This window comes from Streptopelia decaocto (assembly GCF_964273445.1).
Source record: "Streptopelia decaocto genome assembly, chromosome: 7".
In the NCBI taxonomy this organism is placed as follows: Eukaryota; Metazoa; Chordata; class Aves; order Columbiformes; family Columbidae; genus Streptopelia; species Streptopelia decaocto.
The window spans coordinates 18,250,826-18,277,447 of NC_138661.1; the positions used below are offsets into that span (position 1 = coordinate 18,250,826).

At 36.1% G+C, this 26,622-nt stretch overlaps 1 protein-coding gene across 3 annotated transcripts in view; it reads left to right on the forward strand.

Annotated features, from left to right (window-relative positions):
• Positions 1 to 26,622, forward strand: part of TTC7B (tetratricopeptide repeat domain 7B) — a 146,558-nt gene that overhangs the window by 93,386 nt on the left and 26,550 nt on the right. For 2 of the 3 annotated variants that reach the window (XM_082057803.1, XM_082057805.1), the window contains 5 exons: positions 1,675 to 1,791; positions 6,011 to 6,108; positions 9,653 to 9,811; positions 16,187 to 16,327; positions 22,346 to 22,548. In XM_082057803.1, coding sequence (XP_081913929.1) covers positions 1,675 to 1,791; positions 6,011 to 6,108; positions 9,653 to 9,811; positions 16,187 to 16,327; positions 22,346 to 22,548 — 718 coding nt within the window. The remainder of the gene's footprint in view (positions 1 to 1,674; positions 1,792 to 6,010; positions 6,109 to 9,652; positions 9,812 to 16,186; positions 16,328 to 22,345; positions 22,549 to 26,622) is intronic. The other variant, XM_082057804.1, reaches the window with a different exon arrangement.

Consider the following 26,622-nt stretch of genomic DNA (forward strand, 5'->3'; position numbering starts at 1 on the left):
TTAAACGAGTATCTAGAAAGTACTGCTCTGCCAAAGAAATAAGACCTGAAATTACGTGTATAGTTCCCTGTATACTCAAATCCAGTTTACTGACAGGAAGAAAGCTAAACTAGTGTAACTGATTACTCTGTTCTACATTCCTACAAGATGTCAGATGAGACTCCAAATGACCTTATTTACCTTGCTTAACCGCAGGTGCTTATTCTCTTAAACAAACTCAGTGACCTGCCTTTCGTTTCCTCCTCAGTGCCACCAACGCGTACATTGTAAAATTAAAGTAGTGTGATTCATTTTTAGATTTACATGCTGTGTTGTTTCTGCAAAGGACGTTCAGTGCAACACTAAAGCTTTAGTTACTGTGACTTGCTGAGGCAGTTGATGTCATTTCTTATTCTTGAGAAAACCCTCTGGCAGTTTGCAGTTACTATTAGCAGCCTCAAAGTTTGTTTTTGGGATAAGAAAGTTCTGAGCTTTCACACATGCCCACCCTCTACACCCTTCTCAGTCTTCCCACGCAAACCATATGACCAATCACATAAATTTTTCACTTAAGATGATTAAGGTTGCACTGGAATAAAATGCCAAAGTACACCTGGGTTTAAAAAGAGAAAGTAGGCTAACAGTTTTATATGCATACTCTACTTCTGCTATGTGCTCTTTAATCACACAGTTTACTAAAAATTGCTTTTAAATTAGTATTTTTTCAGTGTGTTGTCAGTTCCCAGATGCTGTGACTACTATAAATATGCATACCAATTGACTAGGTTGTTTATTGTCACATTGCATTTATATTCTTTAATTATTCGGGAAGGTGTCTAAGTTAATCTCTGTGGAGAAACTTCTACTGATATATGGAATGTAAAATGAATATGCAGTTATCATCTTAAGAGGCAATGCACTTTATTAGCCTTGCTGCCATTAGAAACATCAACTTTGAAATCAGAATTAATTTATAGTGGCTTCTGGCAAACGTGTTCACTTCCATTATGAATAGTTTGCTGCATATTTGATGAATGATATGCTTTCCTCAGGTTGTCACTTGTAAATGTTCAGAATGTTCAAAATCCAAGTCAAACGTCAATTTCAGTGCCTGCTGATGGCAACATAGTGTAGAGCGGAGGCTACATTTTCATGTTGATCTTACCAATGCTGACTAGCCCTCGTGAATCTATCTGGTCTAGTGGTATCCTTTTCAGTATAACCACTTCCATTTCTTATAATAGAAGTTCATACTATAGGGAAGTAACTTGCATCAGTACTGAGTCTTCTTTTCTTTTGTGAGTTATATGCTAGATAACTATCATCTGAGCCAGTTAATGGAAAAGTAGTAATGATTTTCTTTAGTAAAGATGACTCTTTTCATTTCAACATATGAAGTACTGTTTCTAGTAGTCTTGCTAATTTCACTAAGCTATATTGTCTTACTTTAAAAAAAAGAAAAATCCTGTCAACTATTGTTTCTCTCCAGTTGAAAAGGCCATCTTGTAAAAAGCCCTGTTACTTTGACATTAGATATTTGAGTTTATTTTAATTACTTAATGAAAAAAAAATATTAATTAACCCTTTCTTTGAAGTTATGTTTTCTCCTGTTTGATGTGAATTTGGCTATCTTTAAAAATGTTTTGCTTGAATTGGAATCTCTTTCTCTTTTAATTTCCTTTCCCTTTTCACTAGATTACTGTTTACAAAAGTCAAATTGGAGTCCCTGTGCAGAGGTCCAGATGAAGCACTCCTTACCTGTAAACACATGCTTCAGATTTGGAAATCCTGCTACAATCTCACTAACCCAAGGTAAGATGGTGTAGAATTCTAGGCTGCTTAGTACGTTGCTCAGTAGCCTTTCAGGACAATATTAGGTCAGCATTCCTGCTTTTACTTGGTCTGCTATTTCATATGAAAAAACTAATCCTCTGGGAACCTGGAGACTTAATTGCAAAGATACCAGTTGGCTGGCATGCAGAAACTACCCAGCGTTCTGTCAAGTAAGATATAATACACCAAAGCTAAGGAACTCTGCAGTGATGAGGGCTGATCACAGAGATTTGGTAACTCTGCCATTCTCCTTGATGGGGCTCATGGTACTGGTATGGTCTTGATTTTTTTTTAATTTTTATTTTTATTTTTTTCCCACGATCTGGGTTATACAGCCTTTTATATTGGCTTGTGGTGAGATTGCTATAGTGGAAATTTAGTTCAATGACTTTCACTAAATAAAATAAAGGACTAGATGTTAATTAAGGCTACAGAAACATCAGAGGTTACATGGATAAATATGATGTTCTTGCAAAGCCAGCATGGCTTTTTATTGACGGGAGGTATTGCTTATGAAACTATTTAGGTTCTTCAGACACATTAACAAGTAATTGGATAGGCTGATACATTCCTATTAGGGTTTCCAGAGTGCTTCTGCAAAGGTCCTTTGCCTTATATATTTAGATAAGCTGCGAAATAAACAGGAAGGCTACTTTGCAGAAATGCATCCTGGTACAGTTCAACACATCAAGTACCTGGAGATGATGACAAGCAGAGCTTCCTGCTATCTGGTTATTTGAAGGGTTGACAGTTTCCAGAGAAGAGAAGAACTTTGTACCAGGTAGCATTAGATACCTGTATAACAGGTCAACATTTATCTGTTCAGTTTTTGCTCTTACTTTGTTTGATCTCAGTTACACAAACACATGCATCTCTTCAAGGTGACTGAGTTGGCCAAATGGCCAAAGAGGGAAAACTGCTTGTCTCCTGAGTAAGCCGATGGGCAGTTCAGAGCAGGAGACTTTGGAGGGTGCAGCAGGAGAAGCCTGAGAGGGGACTAGAGTCTGTCCCAGCACATTGAGAGAGACTCTGATACTGTGCTGTGGAGCAGCGAGCTGCAATCGGGGACTGCTATAGAAAGCAAGACCGTCAGCAACCAGAAGGGTCTGAGCTGAATTATTTTCAACTCTAAGTCACTGAACTAGCAGCAGGGACCTGGGAGAGAATTTCTCTTCTAAGTGGGTGGTGGTTTATTTTAGTTGGCTGGTCCTATGTGTGGGGAGCAGGGGTTAAGAGTTCACTGTCAGAATGCTGTGCTGTGCAGAATAGTTACGATTTCTATGTAAGCTTAATTTCAGTGAGGCTTTGCATGTACTCCAGCACAACTTTTCACCTTCCATCTCTGCTGTTACAACCTCTACACACATCAGGGTTCTAATCAAGGCTTGTCATTACTTTTTTTGTTGTGCTAAGAGCTACTGTGCCATGTTAGATACAGATTAAGTAAAGCTTCCCTCAGACATCAGCAGGGACTGTGAAAATCTACTCTTGGCTGTGTCAGCTTCAAACAGCAAAGTTTGCCAACTCTCATATCGCCATTCTCCTTCAAGAACATCTAAGTGAAAAAATTAATGAGGACTACTTTACATTTGATAGTTTTTACTGCTTCTTTATCTTGATATTTAAAGCTTTTCTTGAAGTTCTGGTTTATGGTAACAAATCAAAACCAAATTAGGAATGGAATAGACTGGAGTTGTGGATAAATGTCATGATGGAAGGAGACAGGTTTCATGAATCACACATTCCAGAGTTACAGCAAACAGTGAATATGGATACCAAGATGTAACATTTCTTTGGATGGTCCCTGTGAAATTTAAAGGCTGAATACCTTCATATTGTATCACAGTGATCCAGGTCTGGCTGACTGGGGTAACAATTATCACTCAGACATGAAATGTGACTGGAAAGTTCTATTCACTCAACTGTAATAAAGAATGATGGAGGAGGATTGTTGTGAATACCTAAAGTATCCAACATCTATAATTTTAACACTTCATTGTGTTGAAAAGCACCATTTGAAAATTATGTCTCCCACTGGACATAATTGAAGCTTTTAAAATAATTCTTTCAGTAAATAATAAAAGATCTTTTAATCATTTAAAATCTTCTTAGAATGTAGTTTTTCAAAGATTTAAATATCCTTTATGCTTATTCGAAACCTCTTTTTCTGTGCTGATTTAGACTGAAAACTAATTTTGATGTGTCATCTTCCCAATGAGATAGGAGCTCACTTCTTTGATAAGCTGTGTTTTATGTGAAATATTTCTCCCTGCAATTAATTGGATTTTGTGGAGTAAACTTGGGTTCACTGTCCTAATACTCTTTTAATAATGAAAATTAATTATGTATGTAACTAAATATACCACACAAAGAAAGGACTAAATGCAACATTTTGCCTTACCTTTGTTCAGCTGATTTAGAACAATTTTCTGTAGTCTTTAATTGGCATACAACCATTTTCCTCATGAGATGGTTAATATGAATTTAACACTCATTTTGTGGTGCAAATCTTGGAAGGTTTAAATATGTATCGTCAGCCTAATGCTTGAAGTTCATTAGAAAATAGTGCAATTCTTTTCCAGTTCTTAGTTTGCTTTAGGAAAACAGAACTAATCATAATGCCAGTACTGTGCTTAGAAGATACTTATGCTAAGCCTGGCTCTCCTTGTCAGCAATGTTTGGCATGTCATTGCATGTAGAATGAGGAAATAATTAATACAGTGGTTACCAGAAAATATGCACCAACTGATGTAACAGCTTGAGCTGATAGTGTGTGTCCCAGGATGTTCCCTTCTGTTTCCTGTGGATTTTTACACTGGCATCATTTTGTAAGGAAATCAGTCATGCAATAATGTTAGTGTTGTGCAAAATTTTATTTATAGCATTCTAGTAACAGCTGTATAAATAAAGGAAATTGCTGAAAGGCTTATTGCCCTTCTCTCAGTTCAAATGTGGAAGGAGGGGATTCTAAAATGAAGGCAAATGGCAAGATGCACTGAATTCCAGTCTTGCAGTTTAGATTAAAGTCTCTCAGGCTTTACTTTAAGCTAGGAATTTTTTGCAATTTTTTCTCTTCAGTAAGAATCGGGCAAAAGTTTGCACTGTGCGAAGCTGGGATAATAGCCCAATTGCTTTAAAGCTTAATTATTTTTAAGTTTGTGGGGTGCCTTTTTTTTAATGAGTTTTTTAGAAAAAGTATTAATTGACAGTGACTAGTACTAAAAATGAAATTACTGTATTACCCATAGAATGTTAAAGAAGGAGTGCCCATATGTGTTTCCTCACACTGTCCATGTGTCTCAATACTCACCTCATCTTAAGGAGAAGGAGCACTTAGTTCTTCAGTCCCTGTTCTCCTGCTAAATCTTTAATAGTAGTGCCAGGAGCAATTAGTTTTCTGGCAGGTGTATTGACAAGAAGCCTGAGGGACAGATACTGAGTTACAACTAAAACAGAAATTAAGTCATTTGTCCACAGGAGCAATCAGTGAAAACAATTCCTGCTGCCTACGATTCTGAGGTGTTGGAATTGTTCAAGATGTTCCTACTGCGCTATTAAGATCAATTCAACATTAAGGAATTAATACGTATGTATATGTGTGTATTTTTAAAAAATGCAACAAACAAGCAAACAAAAAACAAACAAGCGCACATGAAACAAAATAAAAACACACACACAAACCGAAACAAACACCACCACCTCACCCCTCCCATCCCCAAACTCTGGACATTAGAGTAACTCCTTTTTATGTGAAAGGTAGTTATGGCATCTTTATACCTTCTTTACCTAAACTTAGATGTCCTGAGTTTAGTGTTTTTCTTCAGTCTGGGAAAAGGGTGGATTTTCAAGCATAAATTTGCCATCTCAGGTACCTGTGAGAGCTGAACCTCATATTCTGTAAAAGTTTAAGGTACAATAAATCCTTTCTGTGAAGCTGTTGGCTATGAATCAAATTAAAAGTCTCGATTCCCTTCATGGTTGTGTTCATTATGAAAACATCATTGCCAAAGTAAATATGGATTTAGATTTGCTCAGCTTAATTCTGTTTTAATGCAGCTGGTTTAATGCACTGTGAGTGGTGCTTAGTACTAAATTTGTTCATAGCAAGAACTTTTGTGGGAGGAGGCCAGCAAGCAACTTGTATCTCAGTATATAAAATTATATTTTAATAGCTTACAATTTCTGTGCTTCATTACAGTGATTCTGGACGTGGGAGCAGCCTGTTAGACAGAGCTATTGCTGATAGACGACAGCTTAATACAATTACATTACCAGATTTCAGTGATCCTGAAACAGGTAAGAACTGCATTTGAACAATAAAATAGGTAAAACGGTCTGGTCGTAGGTAGATTTTCCATTAATTATTTTTTAATGAAATAATATTTCGTTGTTGCCGTATAAGTGTAAATAGACATTGTGCAATATAAGATTTTTTCTTTTTTTATTTATGAAATACTTGCTGACCACATTCTTTGTAAATTAAAATATCTATAGTATGGATCTTGCTCAGCTTAGGGGTATTATCTTATGTAGGGTTAAAAATCAGTATGCTGAGCTAGCCTATTTGCCAAAGTCCTATGCTTTTCTGTCCATTTGATGTTTGCACATATTTTCTTTTTAAAAGGTAAATTTGAAAAATTTCAGAAAATTTTTAATCTCAAAAAGCCTGAAGATACCATTGCTAATTAAATTCATTAAAATTTCTAATATATATTAAAAATAATTACATGGATGGCTTGGCTTCATATAGACATAGCTTTGACATTATAAGCAAAATTTATGTATTACAAATTATATATAATGTGATATTTTGATATACATATCAAAAATTGTGGTGTACAGGTGCACTACATAAAAGCTAAGACTGTTACACATCAGTAAATATTTACAGTATGTAATTTGCCTATTTAAATATAATCAGTTATCACAATGCAAATTGACATGCCTTAAGTCATATAATCAAAAAGCAGATGAGCCACGCATTCTGTGAAAATTGCAGAAGGAATTACCATGATAATGCTCATTACACAAACCTGTACAGTATGTTACTCGCATTTTAAATATCGAGAGTTTTTTCCTGGGTTTTATCTCAAAAGTGTAGCAAACCCTTCCTGGCACCTTGCAGATGTGAATTTCTGCTTCATCACTCTTTGACACAAACAGCCTATGTGGAAGTTTGCCAGCCTGTGAATTAAGATACACTGACCCATAAATTAAGATACATTGAGATGTGTAATTGTTTAATATCAGAATTGTGCAGTAGAGAACAATCCTATTTAGATATTTAACTTCTGAAAGTTAAAGTTGGATCAAATGTTCACTCAATTTCAAAATCATGTAAGTAAATAGAAAGTGTTCTGTGCTTGCTGTAGTGGTAAAAAGTTTTGATTACAAAGATCAGGTCACCTGATTTCAAAGGATTGCAATCTGATATGGTCTGAAGTATGGCATAATAAGCTTGCTGTCCCTAATGTGGAATTTTCTGTCATCTTGTGTTCATATAATTTAAATGTATAAGATAACATTATATCATTCTATAGCGACCATTCTATATTCTAGTCTAGCTTGTTTCATTTTAAGGATGTAAATAGATTTGACAGGTTTTTTTATACATATATAGATACACATAGATATAATTTAATTTATGGCTTCAAAAAATACTTTTTAGAGGGGCGTTGTGGGAATTATTTTTTTTTAAATTAGTTGTGGGGGGTTTTTTTGTTTTCCCCATGGGGACACAGAGCTCTTGATCAGAGTGTCCTATTTTGTATCTGCCACACTTGGAAGCATAATGAATTGGTGCTTTTTAAAGACTGCATATTCTTCAGTGCTTTTAAGTAAAGATGAGCCGTTATCCAAAACAGTGAGCTTTTCAAAGAGCTCGCCCCAAATTCAAATCCTGCAGCCAATATCTTGATTGGAAAACAGGATCTATACATAAGTTCTGATTTTTCTGCAAGTTCCAATTTGTCTTTTTTCTGAATCTCAGTTATGTCGTTAGTGTATCTCTATAGTCAAGGAGGATAAAATGGGAAATTAAAAATGTGGAGTCCCTTTTTGATTATTTTTCTCATAAAATGTAGTTGTGAAAGATGTGTTGCAGGGAGTCTCTTCTGTTTGTTTCTTTTTGGGGGGCGGGGGGGTGGTTGTGTGTTTTTTTTTGTTTTGGGGTTTTGTTTGCTGTGTTTTGGGTTTTGTTTGTTGGGTTTTTTTGTTTGTTTGTGGGGGTTTTTTTGTTTGTTACTTTTAGCAGATGAAACCTTGTTGCAATAACAATACTCCAATTTTGGTAAGAACCAGAGTTTGTTGTCTACTGTGTGTATGCAGTATATACCTATAAAAACTCCATACCCAAGTTTTGTCCAAAATTCTTCATCCAAAAGATTATATAAAATTTTTTCAGAAATTAAAAGGTTCCAGTCCTATAAGAATGAAAGAAGTCAAGCTTGTCATGCTGTTTGAGGAGACTCTAAGCAGACTGTCAAAAAAAATGGTTCACAAAAGACAGATGACAGAAACAATAGATGGTCGAGATGTGCAACCTTGATCGCCTGAAAGAGCTCGTGTGCAAATTCTGTGGATCCACAGTGTGTAGAAATGCAGAAGGAATTTGATATTAAAAAAAAAAAAAAAAAAAAAAAAAAAAGAATGCTAAAATAGGGGTATGCAGAAGGGTATTGTGGAAGATCCTTCTGGGACAGAAATGTTTGCTCCCCTCCTCTTTATACAGTATAATGCTACCATGTGTATGCATTTGTGTGTGTGTGTGTGTGTGTATTCACATGAACATTTGGAAATTTGCCCCTTCCTAACTTTGCTTGTCACCTATGGTGATGATCCCCTTTGCTTGTCTAGTCTGAATTCAACCTGAGTACCATGAAATGGGAGCTAAAATTCATATCTGAAGTCTTATGTACTTGCAGTTTGAATTTTAAACTCTTTTCTAGAAAATAAATATATACATCTAGCTGTAATCAGTGTAAAACATTCTTTTTCTTAGTTGTGTCAATTATGCAGAAGACGAAATTTGAAAAAAATAATAAAAATCTTAAAACAGTTTTATATAGAACTTTTACCAGTCCCATAATCAGAAATAATTTAATTATTCAAGTTAAAGTTTGTGTAACCTTTGAAGTATAAAATGAGTGTACTGTGGATTTCTTACAAGCTAGACTATTAATTCTAGTGACCTGATCAATTACTGTGGCAAATCTACTTTAAGTTCGCCTTCTGTTTCAGCTATTTTACCATGAGTGGCATGCACCCATATTTGTATGTATTGAAGTTAGTAAATATGGAGAGGAAAAAAAAAAAAAAAGGCTTGATGAATTAATCACTGAAGTAAAATCTCACAGGGTGGCAGGCACATTTCATATCCAAAGGTAGATATGCGTATGCAGATCATTGAGACTCAATTGGCTATTTTGGTTAAGGTAAGTTGCACTCAATCACACGTTATTCATTTTGTCGTGTAATGGTTGTAGTCCACTAAGTTTATCATAGTAAGAAATGATAGTAGCTGAGTTTTAAACTTTGGTCCTTATTTCCACTTAACTACATTTTACAAATTTATGCGTTAGAACATAGAGAAAAAAATCTTCATTTTTTTTTTAATCTAGTTTAGTATGGAAGGAGAGTACATATGAGTACATGGTATTTTTTTCTGTTGCTTCCAGAAGAAGTTATATTTATTTTATGTAGAAGACGTTTCCATCTTACTGAATGGTGAAATAAATGCTTTCCACTTTTTGTCATCCATGAGTCCATTAAACCCTGTTGGATCTTTTTTCTTTTCTGCCCCCCCTCCCACCCTTACCATTGTCTTTGTTTCGCTTTTTAGCCTCTGATACTTCCTCATCTTCTCTCTCAAGAACAGAGTCTCCTCTACAACTGTTTGTATCTTCTCATCTTCCTCATCCCAAACCAGATACCTTTGTCTGGCCCCATGCAGCCTCTCCATACTGTGACCAAGCTCCTGAGCCCTGTACACCTTCTCGCTGTAAATTGGCTTTCTATTCCTGATGGGCGTGCTAGTTTGTGCTGTATTTGTCTGATAATCTTCATAACTGATAAACCGTGTTTAAACAGTTCAAGTTTCAACAGTGTTAGTGAAATCTGGCCTTTCAGGTGCTCTTCATTAAATACTGAATGGGTTTTAAGAGCTTCATCAGAATAGACAGTTTCATTGATCCCAGAAGAGGTAAAGATACAGACATATTTAATACTGTATTCTCATGACTGTTGCAGAAAATGACCGATGTTTAGTAAAAGAGGTTATTGGCCAATAGTGCTTTGCAGCATTTACTGCTGTAAATTATTTCCATTACTGGCATATTTTCCTAACAAGACTGTACTTTCCACAGAATCTCCTTCTTATCCGTACAGTTTTTAGCAACTTAATTTCAGATAGCCTTTAGCTAATTGCATCTAAAACCTTCCCTGAAAATGCACAGGAAGGAAAGAATTGCCTAAATATCAGTGATTATTCTCACATTGCAGGTAGGGCATATTGTAAGGTTTCAGAGGTGTTAGAGCATTATGCTGTTTAAGTCAAGAGCCATTCTGTTCATTGAAATGACACCAATTTAAACATGTTGTAAAGTCAGTCCACATATTGTTTGAATATAAACTGTGCTATAATGCTACCAGAGTAGTTCAGGTGGCAGGGTGAAATCGACATAGTTTTCCAGCCATTTATTTTTAACTCCTTTAATTTCTGTTAAATTGTCCTTTACTCATAGCTTTCTGCATAGTTCTGTTTTTGTCACTGGATTTACTATAATCCAGTCTTAAGAAATTCATTTTTTACACCTAGCTGTTAACCGATATCATGTCAAAGATATTAATTCCTAATAAAATGTAGAAAAGAAATCTTTGAGTATTTAGCAAAATTCACTCATTAAAATAGCTGACATAAGACTGGAGTTTTGAAGACACTAGCTCATATGTAAGCCTCTAACTGGAAATTAAGGAAAGCGCTTCCTTTAGACTCCAGGAAATCTGTCGTCGAACAGAAGTTTAACTGGTTGAAGTCTGACTTTCTTCTGGAAGCATTTGAATAGCTGATTCACTGCTATTACAGGTTCGAGCATTGCTGAGTTGAACTTGCTCAAACCTACTCTATAAACAGCACAACTTAAGTTAGCATTAAATTACATGTTCTTTGCAGAGCTACGAGTTAATAAGAACTCACTCAAGAATGAAGGCAAACTGAAAAAATGCGGAAGCCCAAGCATGGATTCCATTATGTAAAGCCCAAGTTTTCCATTTCTAAACTGCTATATCCTCAGGGAAAGAAGTTCTACCATATGCATGAGAAGTAGTGGAACCATGAAAAAACCCAGATATTGGAGTTCTTTGTATAGTATCAATAATTAATGAAAGTTAAAGCTCTCTGAGTAAGTAGAGGTTTGCCTAGATGCTTCTGACATGTTAGTACAGTTACCAGGGCTGAAAATCTTATATTCTGTATCTTGATCAGTTAATTTTTTTTTCTACTGAAAGTAGCAGAAGGCTTTTTCTATTATTGACTTGAATTCCAATTTCAGTTGAACAGTAACATCATTTTAAAGTTGTAGCAAAGGATCTAAGAAGATATTTGTTGTAAACAGTAATATTCTTTTTTTTTTTTTTAGTCTTTTGAAACCATGTGAACCTGATTTACAGTTTGAAGATTATCAGAAATCCTCTAGCTTTCTTGGAGTTCTTGGTTTATATATACATACATACATATATATATATATATATATATACATATACTTTTTTTTTTTTCTCCTTCTTACTTTGGAATTTAATTTGTGGTTTGATCTGTTCAAAGGCAATCCATCAGATGCTTACTTTCATGGTTTTTACTCCCTTTTTTCAGTTTGTAAGTAGTATTGACTGTGTAGTTCTATTAATTTCTTAAGGACTTAAATCACCTTTTCCTTTACCACAAAACGTACGTGTTTTGTCCATCAGCAGTGGAATTTTGATAGTGTGTAAAGCAAGGCTGATGCTCTTTGCCCATTCAGTCACCCCGAGGGCTGTAATCTTACAAGATCTGAATGCACTCAACTAACGCTTGCATTTAATAATTAAAGAGGCAGTATTCCTTTCTAGAGGACGGCAAATAAAGATATATTAGGAAGGTCTTGTATACCATAACGGCCAGCTGCCACTTGCTTGTATTAGAGAAGATTTTATGCCGCTGCTCTTCCTATGGACTATGTTGGTCCAGAACACAAAATTGCAAATGCTGTCATGAGTCATAATAAACTACTGCTTTCTCTTGTGGTACAAATTTTGCTTGTAGAATACATCTCTTAAGAGTACACTTTAGCATAATGCAATGATGAAAACAAGCTAAATAAGAGAGAATGAAGAATATAGATCAATAAAAATAACTACTGCTTTAACCAGGATGTGAAATAAGGTTTTTTTCTTTAACCAGTTACATTATAAAGCTGTGCATTTAGCCTTGAACAGCAAATTTTTTTTCATTGATTACTTTTTCATAGATTTTTATGAGGTAGTACAGGAAACCAGTTTGGAGAAAAGTAAGGAGGTGTGTAAAACAGTGTGTTTGACAGTGACTAAGCATGAAAAAACCTTTTACAAAGAGCTAAGAGGATGCTCTAAGAATGATGCTGCCCATACCTGACTGCTAATATCTTCGTGCATAACTTTGTACCAAAACATAACCTACCTTTGTAATTTGTGAAAGGTGTCTCAGACACTTAATTAATTTTATAGGGAAAATTGTTAATTTTCACTAAACCAGATGATCTGTGTTATGAAATTCATCACTTCAGAGATATGTTAGTCCTGCAGAAGGTACTGCCTCTTTGTATCACACGACTGCTTTTTTTTTTTAGCAGAGTTTTCTGTATGTCACACCACCGATATTCTAACTGCCAGCATTGTGTGCATGCAAAGTTGAAAGCCTCTTTTCTCCTGCATGAGCATTGCTGTTAAAGCATTTTTTGCCTCCTGTAAATGTTGAAATATTGAAAACATGATGAATGTAAAACTGTTTAATAATATTCTTTTGTATGGTATAAAAAGAAATCCTGTTATAGTTAGTTTCGTTAGTTGGTTTGAACATGTTTCTTGAAGGATGATAGTCCATTCTTCTACTCATTTTCTGAAGAAAAATCTCTTTTTCTCCAAGCCTGCATGCCAACCAAGTGCTGATAGAGTCTATGTCTTAGTTCATGTCCATTGGGCTATGCTGTGAATAATTTGTTGGAAAATGAGCAAGGAAAGAGCTGAAGAAGTCATAATATGGGGTTTTTTTACATAGGGTGACTTATAAATGGTATTTAAAAGATGGGTTTTGTGTAGACTCTCCTGTAATATTTATCTGAAGAAAAGTCTGGAGAGAATAAATAGAACACCTCTTTGTTCACAGAAGTTGAACTGTAGGTGTGACATGGAAAAGAAGGGCTTCTGTGAGATGGCTTAACTTCTTGGGTTAAATTTGAATTGAAACATGGATATAACCATGGTTGTTCCAGATACCATGTTAGTATGATGAGTAGGAACTCTGTAAATTCTGGACAAGTGTCATTATAGGAAACGTAGTGGGAGGTTATACCGCTTTGATTTGGAAACTTTTTGTTATGATTAAGACCATCTGTCACACTTCGCAGTGTGCAATGAGATTGTGATTCCAGATGTTAAATAATAAGTAATTTAAGTAGTGAATTCTAGATCTTACAAAGACAGCCCCTGTTTTGCACTTGGCTTTTTTAGTATAAACAAGCTTCAGAAGGAAACTAAACAGATGAAAGTGAGTAGCCAGGATCCATTTTGGTGATATATTACTTTGCCACACCTCACGCTTTTGTATTTCAAAATACACAGTCTTTGCTTTGAGGGATTTTTTTTCTTGATTCCTAAGTGTCATGCTGTAACAGCAGATCTAGAAGTTGTTTAGGAAGAGCGGGGATATTTGTGTGTGCAAAAGATATGGTAAAATTTTAAACCAGAAATTACTACTACTCTCTGAGCATTTGAAGGCAGCTACAACTGGTGAGCTGTAACACTGAGAGTAAGGATATGTTTGTGTTTGGCTGAGGGTACTGAACACAGACCAAAGTAAAAAAAAATACAGATAAGGCTGGGAAGAGAGAGCAGAGCTTATGACAAAACCACCAAACAAGCAACTGGCTACATAGGACCTGTGAGGCCTCGAGCAGGCTTTAAGATCCCCTCTTTACCCTCAGTTTCCCACGAACAGCTATCCATATTTACCAGTTGTAGTTGAAATTACTATACGTTTTACAATTGTAACGTGACTATAAAGGTCTGAATCTGAGGACCCCTGGGTTAGAACAAGGAACAAATAGTTCGGCTAAGTTAGTCAGTTCTGGTAAGGAAAGGGCTGGATAAAATCTGGAGGAAGGTGGGTCGGGAAAAACTTTTCAGCACATAGGATCTTTAAACGGTTTTTAAATGATTTTTAGTTGTCTGCAAGATGAAAGCTTACTAACTGTTTTTTAACAGAAGGAACCACAAATTAGTCAGATGACATTAATTGTCATAGTACTAAAGAAGCATTTAGTGGTTGATAGGTTAGAGCTATCAGCATGAGTGTGATCTACCGGAAAGATGCCTCATTGGGCAGTGTCAAAAGACTATTGCTATTTATAAACCAGGAAAAAAAATAAAAAAGAAAAAAAGATAATAGCAAAGATGTAAAAGTGCGATGAAGGATACAGTGGCTGTGCTGATTAGATATGCAAGTCTGCACTAAAGGTCATCCCTCCTCCTTTTGTAAACTGTATAGCCCTCTGTGCTTGATAGCTCTCTTAATAGCCACTGCAAGGAGGGCTTTTAAAGGAACGAAACCAAGCAAAAAAGCCCAATTATCAATGCACTTGTGCTGTTTCACAACATCTGAAGTTCTCTACATTTTAAATAAGACTGAAGCATGAAGGATTTCCGAGGCTGAGATTTCCAAACAGCCCTGCAGAAGACGAGACTGACTTTCTTCATGTGCTGCTTAACATTGATCTTCAAACTTAAACCCCAAAAGTCCATTATTTGGGATGTTGTTTAGAGGCAGTTTGAGTTGATTATGTTGGATAATCTGCAGTCTGCTGAGTTTCTAACACAGTTATTTGGTCCACGTTGAGTTTTAGATTGTTAATATTAATGATTTAGAATATATTTTAATATTAGCTCTATAGGAGGTAGCTGTTTTCTAGTAGTTTAATTGAAGTAAGGATACTCGAAGACTATTACTTTGCTACTTTGCATATGCGTGTGTTTTCTTCAGCGGACTAATTGCTGCAATATGGTAAGGGATACCTTTATCTTAAACTAGAAATATAACCAATTTGAAGAATAACATTTTGAAAAAGATTTTCAAAAGTTTTTAAAAATTTTTTCTGCCACTCAGAATAAAGTCCAAGATAGGAGTTAATTACTACAGAAATTTACTAAATATCCACTCTGTTTTAACCGTAATGCAGGTGGCACTGTAGTTACATTTATACAGTCCTAAAATCACATTCAGCCCTTCGAAGGCAACCGTGAGGCTGATGTGGCCCCTGGTGTAAAAGAGTTTGTCACCCCTGCTCTACAGGATTTAATACTTTCTTTTGAGGTACCTGCCGTTGTTGACTGTTACAGATATACTGATGGGTTTAGAAGACTTATCATCTGATCCAGTATGGAATATTGTATATTAATCAGGCCTAGTTAGTCTATGATTTTGTAATTTGTAATTATGAAACAACTAGAGAGACATTGAAGCTTAGATGACAGGAAGGAGTGTAGCTTAAAACGTTCATGGTCTTGACTTGGGAAGGGGACATGTTCTTCATGCAAGGGACTTGTATGGCACAAGGCATTTTAACTCAGCCTTCTTGATAAGCTAAGGTTTACTTTCAGTGCAGTTTAATTGTGTATTTGTGATGGGGTATGTTGTGATCATCCTGTTAGTTCTCCTTTTTGTACTGTTACTAGCCTTAAAATAGTCCTCTAATTGCACTCTATGGAAAAACATAGCAATTACTAACATCAAAGTGCATGCAGCAGCCTGAAGATTACACTGTATGATACCATCACAAATGGTTTTTTTGGGTTGTACATTGCCAGAAAAGAGGTGTCGAGTTATTCATAGTATCAAACTAAAAATGTGTCAGGTATAGTTTCCAGTGTTCAGTGTGTTTTTCGTGTAGTCTTTCAGAACAGTATAAAAGCTTTCATAACAAGGAAAATTACCTGACATTTCAAAAAATTTCATCAAGACTGTACATGTAAATTCAGTCTAGAGGAGTTTGGGCCAAAACCTCTCAGGAAAAGGGTTATGATTACATATTTTATGCAATGTGTGTGGCCTTCATTATTTCTCTGATGGTAATTTTTTTAATTACTTCTACAGGTTCAGTCCACGCCACATCAATAGCAGCTTCCAGAGTGGAGCAAGCACTGTCTGAGGTTGCTTCATCTCTGCAAAGCAGTGCCCCGAAACAAGGTCCCCTGCACCCTTGGATGACTCTGGCTCAAATATGGCTACATGCAGGTACCGTGAAAGTGAAGTTCTTTCTTATGCTTTCCCTTTTCTTGCTAATCTAAGGGCTTGCAAAAATCTGTTGGTTTCATTCAGAATCTATTATCACTCATCAGGTCTCATTTTTTCAGGGGTGTGTTTGGCACTGAACTAAGTTAAGAAATAAAAAGTACATTTGAGTCGCATGCATGTAAGATGCTTTATGTAAGATAAGGCAGTAGTTTTATAATGCAGCTGCTATCGGTGGAGTCGTATATTCTGTAGAACAAAGGCAACACTCCCTTATCCATGAAGTACCTCAAACTATTTGCAAGTTTAGATGCCCTAATTCCATTAGTTGGAAGAAAATATTTGTGAAATTAAAAAAGAGTTCTTGCAACTATAAAATCTTTATCATTGAAAATGAATAATTCTGCATATGTGGGAAAAAAGGGTAACAGTACTGTTGAACAACCTGTCCCTTGCAGCTGTGATAATGAACTCTCATTCATTTCTCTTCCTTCTAAATTCATTAATGTAAAACACCCAGAATTGTTTTCCTAAATGTACAGTCATCTTGAGTGGGTTTAATATTGTTCTGCTGCTTCAAGCCTCAAGCTAAATGGAATTTCACAAGTAGCTGTTATACACAATTTCAACCAGAAAATGACAATGCAGTATATTTTTACACACTTAAAAATGTACACCCTGCAATTGTTTTCATTTCTTCAGGAAGGTGTAATTTAGGAATCAGTCAGCAATTGTTCTGCTTTTGCCTGCTCGCAGACTTGAGCATTTTTCAGTGACATAATTTTTTTTCTTTAATATTTACATTTAACAAAACAGTGCTGTATTTCTTAGTGGTTTAATTTTTCTATTTTACTTTAACAGTTTTATTGTGTGCAAGTCATTACTGGGCAGTGGCTTCGATTTATTAATCAATGTTTTAGAGAAAAAGCCTAGAAGACTGGAAAGAGCAATGATAATGATTAATACTGGTGATCTCATGTGAGGGCAGAAGGGCTCCTCGAAAGCAATACAGATTAGAACAATGCAACGTCCACCAGGGCACAGAGTAGTCACCTGCCCTGCATCATGGGTGGCATCATTGAGTTTAAATATTTATAATTTGTCACAGCTGGCCATCTACAGTACCTCTTAGCATCCAGTTTTTGTTGGTCATGTCCTGTTGCTGCTTATCAAGTCCATGCAAGCGACTGCTATTGTTTTGCCCACAACGGAGGGATCTGGACACTCTTTGCTGATTCCATTTTAGTTCACAACATAGTCAGGTTTGCATCCATGTTGCTGGTCTGCTGCACACTCTGCATTTCACTCTTAGAAATATCTGTCTTGGCATTGTGGTCTGTAGGTTATGTACTTGATTACCAGCAGGAGGAAGCTTAGGTGGGAAGTAGGAGAGAGTTGGAGAATGAGCTAAAGTGTTAAATATCCAGGGGAAGGACATGACAAAGTATGATCTCACTATATGTAGGGAGGAATGAAGGAAAAAAAACAAGATGGAAAAGAGCTTCTGTCTGCCACCAGAGAAGGTACTGCAACCAGAATTCTGCTTCCTCTCCACTTTGGGATGATCCCATTCTTGATACTTCAGGCTGCTGATTTGTGCTGCGTTTCAGGGTGTTTAGGTATCCTGCTATTCAGCTACTTGTCTTGCCACAGTAAATGCCCTCAGCCTTGAGAAAGGCTCTTCACTGTAGGAACATTCAGAATAAAGTTTTCTTGCAGAAGCACAATACAAAGCAGATATTCTGGAAGGTATCTCCTTCAGTAGATATGGGTTACTCGCATCAAAAACAGTGATAAAATTACTTAACGCCTTACTTACAGCACGTGTTCTTTAAATAAAAGTGAAGATTTACCATTGGGAAATTGCTTCCTTTTAAGACTCATGTCACATTTAACTGTTTGACTTGCTGTATAGTTGTACAGTGTTTTACTTCTAAGTGTGTGTGTAGGGAAATCTTTAACAAGCTTTAAATTTTAAAATACAAAAATTGAGAATTATTCTTCATGTTAAATTATAGAAACATGGAAAAGTTACATAAAGAAGTTCTAATACATGCAAAACTTAGTGGAATATATTTACCCAAACTAATAAATATGATGTGAAAAAGAGATAAAACTATTGTTCTTATGGGTGTACAGTGTCATTCCAGTTTGTGCAAATGAGCATGGCATTCAGTCAAAAGAAGTTGATTGTACACACAGTAACTGGCTTTTAATTTTTCATCTTGTATTTATTAATAGTCTGTTTCAGCATTTCTTTTCTGGGCATACATTGTAAAGGTGGAAAATCAGGCTTATTTTAAATGGGAAACAAAATTACTTTTGCAATGAGTATGTTCTCTAGTAACTCACTATTAAAAAACAGACGTGTCACTAAGTGATCAATGGCAATCGTGGTCCTTTAAGAAATGTGTCAAGGTGGAACTCAGTGTTGCTATGCAGCTTGATTGGAAAATATGTTGATTTCTCAATAAAATGCAAGTGTGAGCATTGGAGGGGTTTGAGCCAGAAGGCATTCTAGGTTCTGCCCTGGTGAGACCACATCTGGAATATTGTGTCCAGTTCTGGGCTCCTCAGTTCCAGAAGGACAGGGAACTGCTGGAGAGAGTCCAGCACAGAGCAACAAAGATGATGGAGTGGAGCATCTCCCTTATGAGGAAAGGCTGAGGGAGCTGGGGCTCTTTAGCTTGGAGGAGACTGAGGGGTGACCTCATTAGTGTTTATAAATATGTAAAGAGTGAGTGTCACAAGGATGGAGCCAGGCTCTTCACGGTGACAACCAATGATAGGACAAGTGGCAATGGGTACAATCTGGAACACAGGAGGTTCCACTTAAATATGAGAAGAAACTTCTTCACATTGAGGGTAATAGAACACTGGAACAGGCTGCCCAGGGGGGTTGTGGAGTCTCCTTCTCTGGAGACATTCAAAACCCGCCTGGACCCTTTCCTGTGTAACCTCATCTGGGTGTTCCTGCTCCGGCAGGGGGTTGGACTAGATGATCTTTCGAGGTCCATTCCAATCCCAAACATTCTGTGACTCTCTAGGAGGACACATCAGACTGGGCATCTGGTTTCTCTTCAAACTGCTGCTTCTCTGTGAGATTTTCTTATAGACTATGCTGGCACTTTTCAGTTTTCCACAACTGATTTATTTGAATTTGCCATGTTGGTTTTTACCATTTTTATCCAGTTTCAAGTCCGTATCTCAGATTAATAGAACTCCTTCAGTTTCAGAAATTTCTTGAATGAATTTTCATGCTTAACACCTAGCTACAAGTTTAATGTTCTGTTCATTCTACCATAGTTTTTCGAAAAACCCACTATATATATTCTGTTGGGGTGTCATAACTTCTGCTAGAGAAAATGAGAAGTTATTTTTAAAATAACTCTGTAATAACTTTAAACATAAATGAAATATTTCATGTAAATTTAATACTTTTAGGAAGATCTGTTAACAACTGTCAAGTTTCTGTGCTGCAGTTAGCAAGCAGGCCAGCAAGATTTAGTATCCCTTCAAGTAACATGAAACTAATTTGAACGGGAGCATTGCAGACTCTATTGACTAGTGTTAAAAGCCATTGCTGCCATACTTGTTTCCCCTCAAGGAATACAGAACTTCAACTGCAGCCTTTTAAATTAGCCAGTCTCTGCTTATTTTTTAGTCTACAATTATTGTGTTAGCAGATTAATCTTCTACTTAAGTAATTTTTAGTTTCTGCATATGATTTGCTAATAATTATAGCTTAATAACTTTTACAGTCTGTGTCAATTATATTTTTCCTCAGTCTTTTCACTGAATAAGTTGGGAGTGAGTACTTAAAACTATGTTTCAAGTCTCATGATGCTGGAGAAGAGACAATAAAACCAGGAAAGCTCAAATAGTTAGCATTTAAATAATGTAGTGTATTTTGTACTCACTAAAATCTTGTTTCTCACTTAGTAATATTGACCATGTAGCTTTTAGAAAAGCACTTCAAAAATGAAGTAACCAGAGCTTTTCCAATTTTTTTTTAAACTCTTGGTACAGTTTGCATTTTATGCTGTGTGTCCAGCTCTCAAATTATGCCTACAATTTGCTCTTTGAATTTTAACAGCAGTTAGTAACAGTAAAACCCTAGAAAAAAATAATTTCTTCCAAATTTAGATTTTTATTTCAAAACTGTATCCCTTTGTTATCTTCCAGGTTTGCTATTCGTTAGTTATACAGTTCCATCTCTCACTACGTGAGGGGGTTCTTAGGGTTAGAGGAGAAAAAAGAAGTGTTGCTGGATCAGCAATTTCATGTGTTAGTTTGTTATGTGGATGGGACATTTTTCAGTCAAAAAGCATTTTATTAGTTTCTTATTCCATACATCCACATGGACATACTAAGTTAAGTAGAATGTACTCTGTGAAATCACTGAATCAACTGAGGAGCAAAATAATGCTCTTCTGGTGGAAATTTCTGTTTTCCCATCAGTAGGGTAAGGTCTCAGAGGAAGAAAATAACTTATTCCAGCTACCCTACAAAAATCAGTTAAAAAAATAGAAGATGAGTGGGACATTTAAACTGTACTTACTCACCAACTGCTACCGAAAGTCCAGTTTTTGTTAGCCGTTTTTATAAATTAATTTTGATGGAAATAATTTTGGCTATTCATAGCAGGTATCACCTGTAAGTTAAGGTTTATACAGTCTGCTGTACTGAAGTTGACTGGTTGGGCTTATCAGTGTCTGTTTGGTGCAATTATTTCAGAAGAAATCTTCTCTAAAGGCATTCAGTCATCAGTCCCATCCAGCATTTTAGGCATAACCCCAAATGCACTACAGCAGTGTGAGATCCTGGTCTGAGAGCCTTCCAACCAGGGTGGGTGGCCTGTATGGTGCAGTGAGAAGTGTATCTTGAACAGACATAGTTCTCTTTGCTGATTTGATGGAGCATTTTGATTGAAACCTTAGTCTATAAGACTCTTGTACAATGCGATACAATAGAATGCACTTTAAGTACTTTGAGGCTCAATTTTTCTAGGGTCTGTAGCAAAGTAAAAGAAATAGGTAACCCAACCCAGAACCTTTAATATATTTTTCTTGCATTCAGTATCTCTCTGTTCCTCTCTTCTCCCACTCCTTCAGCAAGAGATTGAGATAATGCAGCAGGATAGCAAAATAGCAGCGTTGAGGAGTGTCATAAGAGATACTGAAGGCAAATACTTCTTCTCTTGGTAGTTGTTAATCACTTACTGAATGAACTTCTTTTTCTTGTATTTTCAATGTGATTTAGGTAAGTGCATGTCAGGCTACTCAACTGCTTTCATCAGGAATGATTCATGTTAAATATAGCCTTTTTTAAAAAAGTACAGAGTTAAGTGTTCTTAGTTTCTGAAGGATATCAGATAAAATGCTTGGAAATACAAATAAATTTTGTCAAATCAGAATGATGATTAAGCATTTCACATGTTCTGATACCTTAACTAGGAAACTTTTCATATCAAATAATGTTATATTTCTTTCTAAATGCTCTGAAGTAGGAAACTTACAACAGTATCACAGTAACGTGGCTTGTTATTTAGTGATTGGTAGTTGGAGCAGTTGCTGCTGCTTCCTTAACGGCTGACATGTAAAATTCAGAAAACCCCCTAATCGGTTGTGTTCTCTTACCCACTGTGAGAATCTCTGTGTGCTCTTTTGTGTTGGGTTTTCTCTTCTTAAATAGTACTGGAATACTGGCACACTCACATCTTAAAAATAAAACTAAAATGAAAAAAATCCCAGACTTCAGTTAAAAATAACAAAGAGTTTTCTGGTGTTTAAAACAGCTATTTAGAGGTTCAAACTTCTATTATGTTTAGAAAAGCGTCTTTCCTAAAAGAATAACTTCTTTAAAATAACTTACGGAATAATTTCTTTTAAGCTGCAAATTTTTAAGGAAATTAGACTTTGGTTAGAATGAAACTATTTGCAAATGCAGCACATGTGCCAACATCTCATCATGGTATGCTGAAGCAAGAACCATTCATTGCTCCTCACATTCCTTCCACAGCTGAGGTCTACATAGGCATTGGGAAGCCTGCTGAGGCCACCGCCTGTACCCAGGAAGCAGCAAACCTCTTCCCCATGTCACACTATGTTCTCTACATGAGAGGGCAAGTGGCTGAACTTCGTGGAAATATTGATGAAGCCAAACGCTGGTATGAAGAGGCCTTATCTATTAGTCCTACACATGTGAAAAGCATGCAGAGGCTGGTAAGTCTTGAGTCCATGTTCATGAGTACTTCCGTCTCAACTTACGATATTGTATTGTGAAATCTGAACTTCATACGGGTAACCCATAGCGTATGGCTTTTGGATCTGAGCTGTTATTAGCAAAATATCTTTGGAAACAGTCTTTTCTGTTTTTTTATTCTCTCTTCTGTGTGTGTGTTGGGACATAAAGGCAATAGGACTCTTTCAGTCCCAATAGAGCTTGCAGAAAAATAAGTCATTTGAATCTGCCTAATATTCAGTGCTTTTGGAAAAGAAAGGTGGCTCGTGGTCAGAGAAAAGTTGGACACTGTAGTCTAGAGGAAAGAGCAGTCATTCTGCTATCTAATTCCAAACCAAAAGTTGAATTCTACACATTGATTACCTTCATGCTATGTGATTTCTTGGAGTTTTGAAAGGTAAGGAATCAGTCTTGCCTTCAAAGAAATGTATAGCTCTAAATACAAAGGTGCCTTCCCCAGCCTAAATGCATAAGTTTGTTTATATACTTCGTATATACATGCATGTATATATTCTGTGCTTGCTATGCTAGGAAAATTATTTTTAATGCAGTTTTCTTCCAGGTAGAGCGGAGTAGAACAGCTGCAATCAGCTTCTTACCCAATCTTTTTGTTCAGAAGTAGAAGCTAGTTTCTGCTTAGGTGCTTATGATTTATTCAGAGAAATTTCTCGTGCATCCCTGAGGGGGACATATGAGACAAAAGATCAGATAGGAAGACAGCACAGGGAAAGTTTTTTGTTTCACCTTTTCAGCATTTCAGGATATTTGAGCCTACTGACAAATGCCAAAAGGTTGATTTTCCGAAGAAGCAGGCAGTCGACCTAAAGCAGTGCAGCTCAGTGAAAATGAAAGCTCATGTTTTTGTGGGTATCTTTTTGCCCAGCCTCTGAATCCACCTTTGAATAAATAGTCTGTAAACACAGAATGCTCTTCAGAATGTCTGAGAAATTAGCTGCCTTAAGATGCACGTGAGATGAAAAATACTGTGCTTCCAATCCGGGTTCCCTTTTCATGACCTTTGAGTGCAAGCTGGAGGAAAGGTATTCATTTCATTGGATTGGGCAGTCCTTTTTAAGCATACTTATAATTTAAAATTTTGGTTTTAAAAACTTTTTCTGTTACTCTAAGATCATTTCTCTACTAAGATGTTTTGAATAGACGCTGAGAGATTTATGCTGCATAAATACAAATATTAAAGATGTATGCTATAAAAATAGTTGTCTATGTAATTCCGTGTGGGGGAAAAGTACAGAATTGTGTCCTTCTTGATCTTTTGACTATTGCAAAAAGTATTTTGAGGAGGAAGTTTGCAGTGTTTACTCTTGCCCGTGTGTATAGATGAATATCTGTACATCTCAACACTTTGTGTATATTACCTAGTTATTATAAAGAGATATGATCTCAGTGGCTGGGGAACTATAGCAACAGCACCGTGGAGGTACCAGCCTCTATAACAATAGCTGAAACAGTAACTTGTAATATGTGTATTCACAATTCTAAACTAACAATCAGTTTATGAACCAGAGTTCTGTGGAAAAGTACCTTATTTTCTGTGATTAATGTGATATTTAAAAATTATTTGATATAGCTTTCTAATGATGCTTAGAAAGCAATATAAAATGCTGCTGTTGCAACCTAAGTTACCTTAGAGCTTAGATTTATTTAGTAAGCTTTGGTAAATTTCTTTTTTTGGTCAAATACCAAGTATAGATTGTAACAACTTTAGGTATAAAATGTAACAAAAAGGAAAAAAGGTTGAAGGAAGGCACAAGTTCTAGCATGTAGCACATGTATCCAGCCCTGCCTCTCCAAGTAAAATTACTTGAAGCAGTTGAACTTGATATCAGTTTTGAAAGATTTTTTTTTTCTTTTAATAAAGATTTTAGAATGACTGATATCTGACACTCAGTGAAAATTCCTGATGCTAGTGGCTTAAGAAATCTGGGTCTTTGATATTACGTGTAGTTGTCCAGAGAAGAACAAAAATTAAATAAAATATATGTCTATATTTGTATGAACAAGAACGGTTTACTGGGAATAGGCAAGATTTCTCCTTTTATAATCCATCCTTTTAATGATGATACATCACTCTAGTAAGAACGATGAAAAATGAAACTTTGAAGCTTTATTATTTTTCAGTACAACTTTTCAGACGTAATTCTAAGTACTTATTCCTGAATATGATCTACTGTTTCTACACAGAAACAACCTTATTAATCTGCATTACTGAAGAAATGTGTGAAGAAAGACTAAAAAGTTTAGTCTTGTGGCTTGAGAACTAATGTGCTTCTTCCCGTGAGCTGGGGCACGTCCTGTGCTTTGGAGCTTTTCTGCCTAAAGGCTCTTGCGTTTGTCTCAAGTGCAGGCACTTTGCACAAGTCTAATGTATTCTCTGAATGCAGTTACCCTTTAGTGGCTGGTATGAGCTGTTAAAAGACTATATTTGTCTAAAATTACAATTTTTAAAGAAACAAGTTATTATTTATTATACTGCTATCTCTGAGGTCTTCACTGATTTACTCCTGTTTTGAAGGTTTACTAAAATGAAAAATAGGAGGCCTAGGTAACGGTGTGAAAATTGGAGCAGGTAGCAGTGATAGGTATGTTCACCAACAAAATGCCAATGCTAAATGGTAGGGTTCAGAGGGAGAGGTTAACTCTTGCTGTATTTGCCTTAGTGATGAAAAGCACAACGTGACACCAGATGGTGGGGGCTTGATCCATGAATAAATGACAATTTGTTTAGCTGTATTCTGCTTAATTAAACTTCTTGGGAAATGGAACTGATCGGGTTATACTGTTCCATTAAGCAAGATACAAGATATTCTAACAGAGACCTGGCTGCAGAGGGCAGTGTGTTTGTGTTCACGCTCACTGCGGTCTCTGTCCCTTCTACGGTGTTGGGGTTTTTATTCATTAAACCAGCTGAACAACAAAAACTAGTTATTTCTAAAATAAATGCTGTTAAAATTCTCCTTAGTTGCTTGTGCAGCTAAATTATTCCTCATATAGTTGATGTTTATATCCATACTTTCATTCACTGTATTCTCTTGAGCAATTCTCATTTTAAGATCTACCTGTTCTCAGGTGCTGGTTTTTACCGTTTGTCACTAACTGAAATGTTCTCGAGGTCAGGGTTACACCAGGTTGCTGTTTGGCTGGTCTGGCTGTTTGCAAGGTGCCAAGAGGGAAGCTGTGACATGCTGGTGTCGGTGCCGTGTACTTCACAGAGGGCAGCAGCAATGGTTCTTTCTTTTTAAGGGTTCTATGATGCACTCGGGGAAAACTACGCAAAGTTGTGCTCTAAAGGTTTGAAATACTTCAGTTTGTGTTCTGTATTTCAAATCACTTTTTATCAGACACGATGAAATTGAAAATTGTCTTTAATTACTAAATTGAAAAACGATGATTTGCACTTCAGTTAAATGTTGTATATACTTAGTTGTCATCTGCCTGATTTTGGCCACAATGAATTTATTTAAACAGTTTTCTCTATTCTCCCTACCCTTTATCGTCACCTCCAGATTTCTGCGTTGCTGCTGCCTTCCTGCTTTTGTCATTGTTTTCCTCCTGTGTGAAAAAAAGAATAAACTGTCTATTATCTCCTGCAGTCAGAGTGCTGTTGTGGAAAGTAGCCCCTCCTGCTGACATCTGAAAAGTCCTGAAATGGGCCGTCATTCAGTAATGCCTGAAATGGCAATGAATATTTCAACCCATTGTCCAGGAAACAAATCTATGTATTCTCTCTCAGGCCAAAAAATTATTAGCTAAATGTAGCTTTCACATGAAATTATTTTTCCAACATCTGTATATGGTTATAATACTAGAAGACTAGTAGTTTTTAAATACTAAGTAATTCATCATAGCACTTGCCAGTTAATCCTATTAGTAGCTTGGCTTCTAAGAGTAGAAAACTAAACCAGAAAGGGATAAATTACTTATCCAAAATTACTCATGTAGAAATGAGTTTTCAAAAAGCATTATCTTAAAGAATTACATTCCACACTATTAGGTATCTGTTAAAGTTTCCTAAAATTAGGCAGAACTAAGATCTC